Source organism: Euprymna scolopes, chromosome 9 (assembly GCF_053919585.1).
Source record: "Euprymna scolopes isolate OS-2025 chromosome 9, ASM5391958v1, whole genome shotgun sequence".
NCBI classification, from domain to species: Eukaryota; Metazoa; Mollusca; class Cephalopoda; order Sepiida; family Sepiolidae; genus Euprymna; species Euprymna scolopes.
Window position 1 is genome coordinate 38,883,644 of NC_136490.1, and position 12,500 is coordinate 38,896,143.

General features: G+C 35.2%; 1 protein-coding gene across 3 annotated transcripts in view; it reads right to left on the bottom strand.

The window, feature by feature from the left end:
• The window catches only part of LOC145284505 (polypeptide N-acetylgalactosaminyltransferase-like), an 848,687-nt gene that overhangs the window by 76,721 nt on the left and 759,466 nt on the right, over positions 1-12,500 (bottom strand). For all 3 annotated transcript variants that reach the window (XR_013868854.1, XM_080133386.1, XM_080133387.1), the window contains exon 10: positions 10,057-10,183. Coding sequence is in view for 2 of the 3 variants with exons in the window: in XM_080133386.1 (XP_079989512.1) it covers positions 10,057-10,183 (127 nt within the window). In the remaining variant the exon portion in view is untranslated. The remainder of the gene's footprint in view (positions 1-10,056; positions 10,184-12,500) is intronic.

Sequence of the window (12,500 nt, forward strand, 5' to 3'; positions counted from 1 at the left end):
ACGTAATTTAATAAACGCTAATGTGAAGTAAAACAAAAAAAAAGTAAAATACTGCTACGTCATCTCGTAACGCTCCCGCGATGACCTCATTCAGTGGCTATCTGTCAATCAAACCTCTTTCACTCGCTTTATAAGCCTTATTTTAACACTGAAATCAATTCCTCTTACTCTTGGCCTACACGGTTAAGTGGTTGGAGTTTGTTTCACCTCCACGTCAAGGCTCCCGGGTTCAATCCAGCCTCACGACCAAAAGTATTTTTTTTTCTTTTACATCTTTAGACACGCGGACAACGTTTCTTTCTTTTTTTTTTTTTTTTTTTACTTCGCTTATTCTTTAGTTTACTCCCCCGCCTATACACACAGCAGTTTTTTTTTCAGTCTTTTTTTTTCCGATTTTTTAATATCGTTTCAGGGTTATTACTTATCCCCCCCCCATACACACACCTACAAACACCCGGGCAACGCCGGGTACCCCCCTCCCGCTAGTATATTATAAAATTAAATATAATGTAAAATGAAACAGTGTAAAATGAAATATAACCTAAAGTTTAATATAATATAAAATGGAATATAATGTAAAATGAAATAAATTATAAAATGAAATATAATGTAACATGAAATATAATGTAACATGAAATATAATGTAAAATGGAATAAATTATAAAATGAAATATAATGTAACATGAAATATAATGTAACATGAAATATAATGTAAAATGAAATATAATGTAAAATGAAATATAATGTAAAATGAAATATAATGTAACATGAAATATAATGTAACATGAAATATAATGTAACATGAAATATAATGTAAAATGAAATATAATGTAACATGAAATATAATGTAACATGAAATATAATGTAACATGAAATATAATGTAACATGAAATATAATGTAACATGAAATATAATGTAAAATGGAATATAATGTAAAATGGAATAAATTATAAAATGAAATATAATGTAACATGAAATATAATGTAACATGAAATATAATGTAACATGAAATATAATGTAACATGAAATATAATGTAAAATGAAATATAATGTAACATGAAATATAATGTAACATGAAATATAATGTAACATGAAATATAATGTAACATGAAATATAATGTAAAATGAAATATAATGTAAAATGGAATATAATGTAAAATGGAATAAATTATAAAATGAAATATAATGTAACATGAAATATAATGTAACATGAAATATAATGTAACATGAAATATAATGTAAAATAAAAAATAATATGAAGTGGAATATAATGTAACATGAAATATAATGTAACATGAAATATAATGTAACATGAAATATAATGTAACATGAAATATAATGTAACATGAAATATAATGTAAAATAAAAAATAATATGAAGTGGAATATAATGTTAAATAAAATATAATGTAACATGAAATATAATGTAACATGAAATATAATGTAACATGAAATATAATGTAACATGAAATATAATGTAACATGAAATATAAAAAAAATGAAATATGAGGTAAAATATAATATAATGTGCAGTGAAATATATTTTTCCTTCGCTGTCAATGCCTGAGCTACGAAAAACTTATATATATAAGCGTGTATCTATAGACGCCATGTAGGATAGTATCTTGATCGTTCGTTTTAGTGCATAGGATTGTATTCTGAAATTCTGGTGTCAGACAATGAGAATAGCCATAAGGTTTTCAGGGAGAATTAATTATTTTTCGAATCGGCGGACGAGAATTTAACGGCTGTGCTAAGAGTTCATGAATCAGTTACGGATGGCGAAACCACAGTGTCCGTACCCTGTGTATAACAATCTGCAGTGTTTACTGGTGGCAGTGATAGGACTTTAGTGATAGGGGTAACATTCGGGACTACTTCCTCTGTAGGTTAATGCGATTGTGATGCTGTAGCTCCTAGGATTTTATTTAAACACCTGAATGTGTCAGAAAAATCTTTTTAAGTTACGCAAGATAGTGGCTAATAGGCTAGACATAAGAAATTTGTATGTGGCATCTGTTGTTGTAAACCTATGGTATTTTCCCCACCAAAGCAAATTAGGCACAAGGCCGTTTTTAATGTGGTATCTGTTGTTTGAAAACAACTTTATTTATTTGGAATAACATTTTCTTCAACTTTAAACAACACACACAAAAGTTTTTACATTTTTTTAACACTATAAACCTTTCCTTTACTTACAAACAATACGGACGGAACTTATTTTGTATTTTTTATTCTTACTTTTATACACTAAACTTTTTTATAATTTTAAACGGGAAGTAGTATGCTGCTAACAAATACCGCATTTTAATTGTCTGCAAGATTCTGTTTTCGATTATTAAGCAATATAATTTTTTATGACTATTTAAAACAAAATACAGCGGTGGTAATCTACGTGCATAAGCACGAAATTATTTTATAGAAAAGACAGTCGCGAAATTATTTTTTAAAAACTCATTGTTTACTTACGTTATTTGTGACCTATTTGCATTTAAAAAAATAATACTGCATTCTAATTGTCTGCAAATAAGTAGTTTTTTGAATATTAAACAATATAATTTTTTTTATTAGTAGTTTTGTAGAAAATACCGATAAATAAAGGTGCATAAGCACAAAATTATTTTATAGAAACTGAAGTTGTGAAATTATTAAAAAAATATTATTTTGGTTTACTTGTATATTTGTGGTCTATTTGCGTTTTAAACAGACTAATATTTAATAGAAGTTTTCAGGCAAGGTACTTACTGACGACGCTACTTTTTTGGCTTTTATTTTACTTTGCTTTATGACGGAGCGTTCCCTTTTCTTTCTTTCTTTTTTTCACTGTTTTTTTCTTTTCTAGACCGACGCATACCCTCTAACTAAAAATGGATCTTTATGGTGAACACGCGTATCTCGCTTGATGTAAATATAAGTTTTTTTTCTACATTTTTGGCATTGACAATATGTCTATATTATAAATGATTCACAAACTTTATAGAGGTAAAATTTAATCACGTTATTATTGAACATGTAATCATGTGATTATTAAATTTTAAGGTGGAAGCACAGATTACTTACAAAAAACCCTCCTTTCCGACCGACACGGCACACACAAAATTTCCAGGTTGATTCATAGTATTTGCACATGGGGATCATGACAGCAATTATCAAGGTTAAATTTGGGGAAGATATTTTGACAACGCCCCCTACACACACACACAAAATCAGGGGTAGGTTGGGGAGTGTCTATTCAAAAAACCATTCTTACCATGAGAATGTTCGGTGCGTCTATTCCAAAAGTCGTTCTTAAAATGAGGAGGTTGGGAGTTGGGCAATACCAACAAAATCCATACTTAAACTTTTTACAAGTGGGAGGCATGCTGACACGAGGCAATGCCGGTTAACGGGTCCTGCTAGGGACAATTAATCAGAATCGGAATTTGGAACTTTTTGAGGTATTGGAAATAAATGTACTTATTTTCCAATGCCCAAACGATTCTTTTATCTTTTATTTGATTTTTGTTTAAAACAAAACCTTCCACTGCTAGTAGTGATAATATAAATATTAAGTGATTTTAAAATTACTAGTAATGCTAAAAGCTATGGATCACTTCCACTAGTGTATTTTTATGTTTGACAAAATATGTCCACATGTAACGTGTTTTAATGGTACCTATTTACAATGCCTCCCCACGGGATGGAGTTAGACACCAGGGTCGTTTTTTAACGTGGAGAAAAGGTACAAAAATAAAAATTGTCTCAGTCGTGAAGGATTTCTCCTCCACTGAAAGAGAACGAGAAATGGAAGTGCCGCATCCGAAGAACAGATGGTATTTATTTGCTCCCCCACCGAGCAAATTAGGCACAAGGCCAATTTTTAATGTGAGGAGTGAAGGGAGGGGAAAGGGAAAAAGGGGACCAGCTCCGGAGAGGTGGGAAATGGGAGCTGGTTAATGGTCAGGCATGTCGGGTTGCCCCCACATCTGGTCTTTGCTAGTCATAGCTTGCAGTATCTGCCGGAACAGATGGTATTTATTTGCTCCCCCACCGAGCAAATTAGGCACAAGGCCGATTTTTAATGTGAGGAGTGAAGGGAAGGGGAAGGGAAAAAGGGGACCAGCTCCCGAGAGGTGGGAAATGGGAGCTGGTTAATGGTCAGGCATGTCGGGTTGCCCCCACATCTGGTCTTTGCTAGTCATAGCTTGCAGTATCTGCCAGAACAGATGGTATTTATTTGCTCCCCCACCGAGCAAATTAGGCACAAGGCCGATTTTTAATGTGAGGAGTGAAGGGAAGGGGAAGGGAAAAAGGGGACCAGCTCCCGAGAGGTGGGAAATGGGAGCTGGTTAATGGTCAGGCATGTCGGGTTGCCCCCACATCTGGTCTTTGCTAGTCATAGCTTGCAGTATCTGCCGGAACAGATGGTATTTATTTGCTCCCCCACCGAGCAAATTAGGCACAAGGCCGATTTTTAATGTGATGAGTGAAGGGAGGGGGAAGGGAAAAAGGGGACCAGCTCCCGAGATGTGGGAAATGGGAGCTGGTTAAAGGTCAGGCATGTGGGGTTGCCCCCACATCTTGTCTTTGCTAGTCATAGCTAGTCATAGCTAGTCATAGCTTGCAGTATCTGCCAGAACAGATGGTATTTATTTGCTCCCCCACCGAGCAAATTAGGCACAAGGCCGATTTTTAATGTGAGGAGTGAAGGGGAAATGGGGATCAACTCCCCGGGGAGTAGGGGAGCTGGATAGTGACAATTGGTATGAAGGGTTACCCCTACATTGACCAAGGTCTTATATGTGGGGTCGCCCCCACATATGGTCTTTGCTTGCAGTATCTGCCAGAACAGATGGTATTTATTTGCTCCCCCACCGAGCAAATTAGGCACAAGGCCGATTTTTTATGTGCAGAGTGAAGGGAGGGGAAAGGGAAAAAGGGGACCAGCTCCCGAGAGGTGGGAAATGGGAGCTGGTTAAAGGTCAGGCATGTGGGGTTGCCCCCACATCTGGTCTTTGCTAGTCATAGCTAGTCATAGCTTGCAGTATATGCCGGAACAGATGGTATTTATTTGCTCCCCCACCGAGCAAATTAGGCACAAGGCCAATTTTTAATGTGAGGAGTGAAGGGAGGGGGAAGGGAAAAAGGGGACCAGCTCCCGAGAGGTGGGAAATGGGAGCTGGTTAATGGTCAGGCATGTGGGGTTGCCCCCACATCTGGTCTTTGCTAGTCATAGCTAGTCATAGCTTGCAGCATCTGCCGGAACAGATGGTATTTATTTGCTCCCCTACCGAGCAAATTAGGCACAAGGCCGATTTTTAATGTGAGGAGTGAAGGGAAGGGGAAGGGAAAAAGGGGACCAGCTCCGGAGAGGTGGGAAATGGGAGCTGGTTAATGGTCAGGCATGTCGGGTTGCCCCCACATCTGGTCTTTGCTAGTCCTAGCTAGTCATAGCTTGCAGTATCTGCCGGAACAGGTGGTATTTATTTGCTCCCCCACCGAGCAAATTAGGCACAAGGCCGATTTTTAATGTGAGGAGTGAAGGGAGGGGGAAGGGATAAAGGGGACCAGCTCCCGAGAGGTGGGAAATGGGAGCTGGTTAAAGGTCAGGCATGTCGGGTTGCCCCCACATCTGGTCTTTGCTAGTCATAGCTAGTCCTAGCTCGTCATAGCTTGCAGTATCTGCCGGAACAGATACTACACTTTGATTTGTCCCGAAGGCCAAGTAATGTTTTATTGGTAATCGAGCAAAATACATCAAAGTGGCAATGTGCCTTGTTTGGGGTGAAAATGTAATAAAAAATATATCTATATACTTTTAGAAAACATTGTGAAAAGTTTTAAATCTTCTGCTTAATTATAACTTTTTTTACTCTTTTTTTTGATTTTTCTCATTATCTTTCCTTTGTTAAAATAGTATTAAAAAAAAAAAATACATATTCCATGTGTATCACAAACGTTTTTCATTATTTGGCAAAAAAAAAAAAAAAAAAAAAAAAAAAAAACGAACAAAAAAGCTGGAGAAAAAAAATTAAAAAAAAAAAAGTAGCCGTGAAACAGGCGTTTGAAGTCAATAAGATGCCATGAGAACGTTATCACACTATTCCAAGAGAGACATTAACAATTTCAATTCTGTGATGCCAAAATTAGCATCATAGAATAAAATGTTAAGCATTTTAAAATATCATTACTGGTTTACAATGCATCTAATATATAAAAGGCTATATGTCTATCTGTCTGTCTGTCTGTCTCCATATTTTCCAATTCTATCTCTTCCGAAACTAAAAGTCACAGAGCGGCGCTCGGGGCCTAAAATGATTGGATTTTTTATAGGCTGTTCTTTTATGGGTCTTTAGCCGATTAAAATAGTTTTTAAGGCGTCAAAAATGGGTCAAAATTGAAAAAAAATCGTTATACATTTTGTACATCCATCTTTACTTTATTTTTAATCAGTTCATATGCGTGTCACGTGGTACAGTGGTAACGTCACCAGCTTTGAATGCTACAGTTTGAATTTCGGTTTCGATTCTAGCTGACGGCACCCAAAATACTTTTTTTTTTTTACTTTTGAAATCACGACTATAATAATATATATGAAATCTGGACAAATTGAAATATCATATTTAAGTGTATTTTACGATCAGGCCGAATGCCCTCCCCCACTATATATATTCTATTTATCAAGGTCAAAAGCTGCTTGGGTGGGGATAAGGGTTAAATGAGTGTCATGTAGATGGTGAGACAACATCATGATGATTGGTAATGATTGTGGTGATCGGGTAGAATTTGATTATTAAAGAGGGTAACTCAACAAGAATTTGTTTACATTGGACTTGAAAATGACCATTTTGTACTCAACCAAAAAGCAATGCTGCAGTATTGTGTTCCATAGCCGGGCAAGTTAAGGAAAGAAACTTTACTTATGAAAGTTTCATTTAGTTTAAGAGAGAGAGAGAGAGACAGACAGACAGACAGAGAGAGAGAGGGAGAGAGAGACAGACAGACAGAGAGAGAGAGAGGGAGAGAGAGAGAGAGAAAAAAAAGAGAAAATATTGATAGGGATTGTAGCTCAAAAGATTTTTGTTGCAAATGTTTTACTGGAGGAGGGGGGCACCATGGATTGAGCCTCAGTCGAGCAACTGCTGTGAAAATAACGATAGAGTAGAGAAAGAGTAGCAATGCCTTTTTGGTAAGAAAGAGGTAGTGCAGAGATGAAAAGACCATCGCCCACTAGATTTCATAGTCGGTTTTATACTTTGTCCAAGCAGAGGAGGAAGGTCTGAGCAACACGTCTCCAGATGTGGCAGCAGTACTCCACAGAAATACTAATATATATATATATATATATATATATATATATATATGCGCGTGTGTGTGAGGCTGTTAATATATATATATATATATATATATATATATATATATATATATATATAATGGCCTCTTCTTTCTGTCGATTTCGATGTCCAAGGTTCCGCCACAACAACTAAGTTACTCGGAAATCCACAGAGATGATTTGTTTATAGTGGTGAAGGCTATGTGTAGAACCATCCACACTTTTTGGTATTACTGCTAACCTCCGTCGGTGCAGATAACTGCCACAGGATAAAATCTACAGCAGACCGCAGGTTTTTAGAGTTTCTTTCTCCTAGATGCATGTCTGGGGGTGCATCTCTTCCAATGAATTAATATATATATATATATATACAATGAGGGAGGTGTGAGGGTGTTAACTCGTCTGACAGATGCAATCACTACACTACAACACCCATCACTAAAATTTTATGACCAGCTCTGTTCTCATAACATTGAGCTCATTTTTAGTAGCTACTCTTTGCCAAACTCATCTGTTTGAATCGATCAATTCATCCGAATTTCTCTAGCGAATTGGGTTGTTATTATTCCTTTTGTGTGCGTATAAATATATGTGTGTATATATGTATAAATATTCAAGCAAATATTATTAAATGCAACGGAGACACTTTGCTTTATGATTCGTTTTTTTAATTTTTCGATTTCCCGTATGCTCATGTATAAATGTATATATATGTGTGTGTGTGGGCATGCATATACATATGTACATATATGTGTGTTTAAAATGTTTTCTTCGTTTCAACAACCTCCAGCAAGTTCAGCTCAAATCCCTGTCGAACTTGCCTAGCTATAATCAGAGCAATGAACTTTCCGTTCTTTTTCTTTCTGTAACAAAAACTAAACGAAACTTCAATTAACAAAGTTTCTTTCTTAGAACATCCCATCTATGGAACAATACCACGATGCTGCTTATGCCCATTCTATTCACTAGTTTCAGTCATTTAACGGTGAAGCTCACTATCCAACTGAAAATCTCTTTTATCCATATTTAAACCGCTCCAGACAAGACATGAAGCCACTTGATGTAAGGAGTTAAAAAAATTCGCTTTAACATAAAAAAAAACCCCAACCAAACAAAAAACTAGGCAACGATAACTATTATATGGATAAATCCCCCCCTCAACAGCAATTCTTTCCCTTTTGTCAGAAACATAGCTCAAGGAATGTGAGGACTAGAGAACAGAATAAAGAAAGCAAGAGTTATGAGGCTGTTAAAAGTAAACCCAAGGTCCATTTATCCTCGAGTGAACCCTGGGCCTTGATAAGCGGTAACATATCTATAAATATAAAAGCGAAAATGTGTGTACGTATGTATGTATGTTCGCTTTTTGTGTATGTCCAAGAAAGGCTTTTTTCCGAGAAGCGGTCGTTCGGTTCACAACTTCTTAAAACTTTTTATATCACATATAAATCATAATATCTTAACAACGGAGGTCGCCTGTCTATTTAATTTGCTCGACTTTGAAAAGATAAATACTCAACAGTTTTTGCTCGCTGCATGTGGATTAGGCTTTTTCGTATAATGAAAGCGACACTAATTCTGTCGGTATTTTTCCAGTCGCGATCGCCAGGAATGTCCGAAAGCAATCAGATTTGATCAATGTGGAAATATTTTCCTTATATCAGACAATTGCTATTCAATTTGGACAATCATCTTTTTATGGGGAGCTGCCCCCCCCCCAACATCTTGGGAAAATAAAAATAGAAAAAGCGTTCCCGCAGTAAATAAAATACTACCCCGCAGTCAAAGTTGACCTCATTAAGTCATTAAAACATGCACCTGCCAATTCTAAGTAATTAAATAAATTCAAATGTGTTTCTGATAGTATGACACAGTGGCCCAGTGGTTAACGTCCCATGTTTTTTTTTCACACTTTAATTTCCAACTTTGCCTCAAAGGTTCGGGTGCGATCCTCATACTCACCTACCAAAACTTTTTTAAAAATCCCCCTCCCCCTCAGAGTTTGGATTTACCCAAAACCACACACACCGCCAAACACACGGGCAACGCCGGGTACCCCCCGCTAGTTGGTAATAAAAAGCAAATTATGGAAACAGATAGGTGTATATTAGGTACGTGCAAAATGAATAGACGATGCTGAAAATGTATACAAATTTTGAGCCTAACTTTTTATTTAAAAATTCACCAAAAAATCAAGAAATTAATCAATTTTAATAAAATTTTCGGTATTTATTAAATAATCATCACGGAGTATAATGAACCCATTATTTTTATTTGAATCTTAATGGAAATGTATTATTTTGTTTAAACAAAATTATTTTGTTTAAACAAAAAACAAATTAATTTTAAGCTTTCATCTTTCAGCTACAATCAAAAAGTTGTCGGAAACCTACAAAAGAATTATGATAAACCGGCTTTCAAAACTATGTCCCTCTATTTTTTCCCCACCATTTTTGCCCGTACCTCGTGTATATGTACGTAAAAATATGAATGTGTATATGTATGCAAAAATATATATGTGTGTATACATATATACTTTATACCATAAACAATAAATATCTTTTAGTTATCATTAAATAATGTATGCAGCATTAAATATTAAAACGAATTATCTTAGACCGTCTGGAATCAGAATTGAAATGAATTTTAGGCGAGATTTTGTTTAATTATTTTGGAGTTATTAGAGATAATGAAATGCGGAAGAGAAAAGAAAAATTTATCGCTTAAAAGTGATGCCATTCTCACCTAGCAAACACGATACCGCTACCACCAGGAAATGTGTAAGGGTGTTGCTTCCGGAAAACATGACCGACTCGACTGCAAGGAATTATTTCCAAACTGCCATGGCATAACCAAACACGGAATGAAATCTCTGGAAAAAAAGAAAATAATTGCTTGTCAAGAATTCCGCCTATATTAAAACACAGAAATAAAGAAAAATCTGTCCGATGTACATACCTGTCATGGAAAAAATACTGTATTCCAAAAATAACATACAAATAGTAGTTTTATTTCTTAAAGAAAATCAAATTCTATGGCTATTCGACACCATTTTAAAAACAACTGAAGGAACAAGGAAGAGAACTCCAAATAATTCATATTTGTGAGATTTTAGAAAGTGATTCTTAACATTGGAAAGGTATTGGAAAAATTCAAATTTGCTTAAAATGATTTCTGGACGAGCACATAACAATGATCATAAATAATTAATAATAACAATGAATAATGAATTTAATTATTAATTTTGTTTATAAATAATGATAATAAATAATAATGATGCTAAATAATAATAATAATGATGATATAAATGTATGTATGTATGTATGTATGTATGTATGTATGTCCCCTCACCCAAAGGAAAAAAATAAAGCTTCAGCCTCAGTTGATAGGACACAAAATAATTTTGAAAGGTCAAGTACGATGGAAGAAATGAGGAGAAAGAGCACTAATCAGACCTCCACTGAATAAGTGCAAAGAGTGCTGGGACCTTGGGGAGGCTTAATGTCACCCAAATTCCAGTGAAGGCCAATGGTCGTCGTCGGCAAGAAGTGAATGTTAAGCGGCTGTTGTTGTGATAAAATAATTTGCAAAGGTTATTGAAAGATAGTTGAGATTACTGGAAATCTGGGGAAATCTTGTCACTCAGACTGTAGGGAACACCACCGGTTGTTGTCAGTGAGAAATCTCTGATGTGTGAGAACTCCTAGTGAGTACAAATAATAAATGTTTATGCCTCTACAGACAACTTGTTAAGGCCATGTGAAAGAAAAAGAAAATAAATGCCCAGTCACGTTTTAGCATTAATAAAAAAATAATTAAAAAGATATGTATCAAAAAGTTCTAAAAAAAAAAAAAAAATTGGAACTAATTTGCAATCTACAATTTCTGTTTTGTAAAAAAGCAACACATTTTCCTTCCCTTTTTTTTTTCTTTCTGTTTTTTTTTTTTTGCAATTCAAGCTAAAAAAAAAATGTTTGTTTCGTTTTTTGGAATCCTTTTCGAGACGAGGTTTCATAATTTGTATATTCATTCTTTTGCAAACCGTTATCCTCATCCTCATAGTTGTTTCACTACGTTTCGGCCAACTCGTCCCCCGTCCTTCTCAGGTGATTAACTGTGACAGGATAGGAAGGCTGAATCTTGTCACTTTATCCCCAGTAATTACTGCCTTCCATGGTTGTTGTCTCACCACATTCTGGCCAATCAGTACTCTGACCTGCTTGGGTAGGATTGAAACCACTATTTTCAGATAATGCTCACCTGGAACTGTAGAGACTCAACGCCTTTATCCACTGTACTATGGGCCTCAGAGAAGGCCAGAGGAAGAGTTGGCCGAAATGTGATAAACCAACAACAACTATGAAGATGAGGATAACAGACCTCCGCAAAAGAATGAATACAATTTTTTTTTCTTTTAACTTTCTCTACTTAATCAACACAACATCCAGTCATTATCATCATATCGCATGAATTATCACCATCATCATCATCATTATCATCATCATATCGCATGAATTTTCCCCATCATCATCATCATCATCATCATCATCATCATATCGCATGAATTATCATCATCATCATCATCATATCGCATGAATTATCACCATCATCATCATCATCATCATCATATCGTATGAATCTAAAAATTCTATTGTTGGCATTGGTTTCAACAATAATTTTCTAGTCAGAATTATTTCTAATAAGACATCGGGTACTTATGAGAGGGGCCACATGAAGGTTGCCAACATCCCAAGTGAAAGTGCTTTTTTTGGAACGAACTGGATTTGAACTTGGAACACCTAGGTCGTCAGTCCATGTCATTAACCAGTAGACCACCGTCACTTCCCACAACATCCAGTAAATATAGATTATCCAAAACCATAAAAGAAATCTACTCTAAAAACCTCCCAATACTGTCCATGTAGTATATATTTTTTATAGCAGACATGTCAAGCATGCGGCCCATTGCAAGTTTATTTATGGCCCACACAGACAAGTTCAAGCACTTTGTAAATGTATGGAAGATAAAGAAAAATATCAAAATATTTGTTTGAGAAGTAGTGAGAATTTCTTTAGGTTCTAAATAATGCGATTTAAAAATCAATCATTTATCATATAAAATATAAAGATAAACCGTCTTTGTGTATGTATTTGTGGGTGTGTCCAGTTAAAAGCCAAACACTACAAAA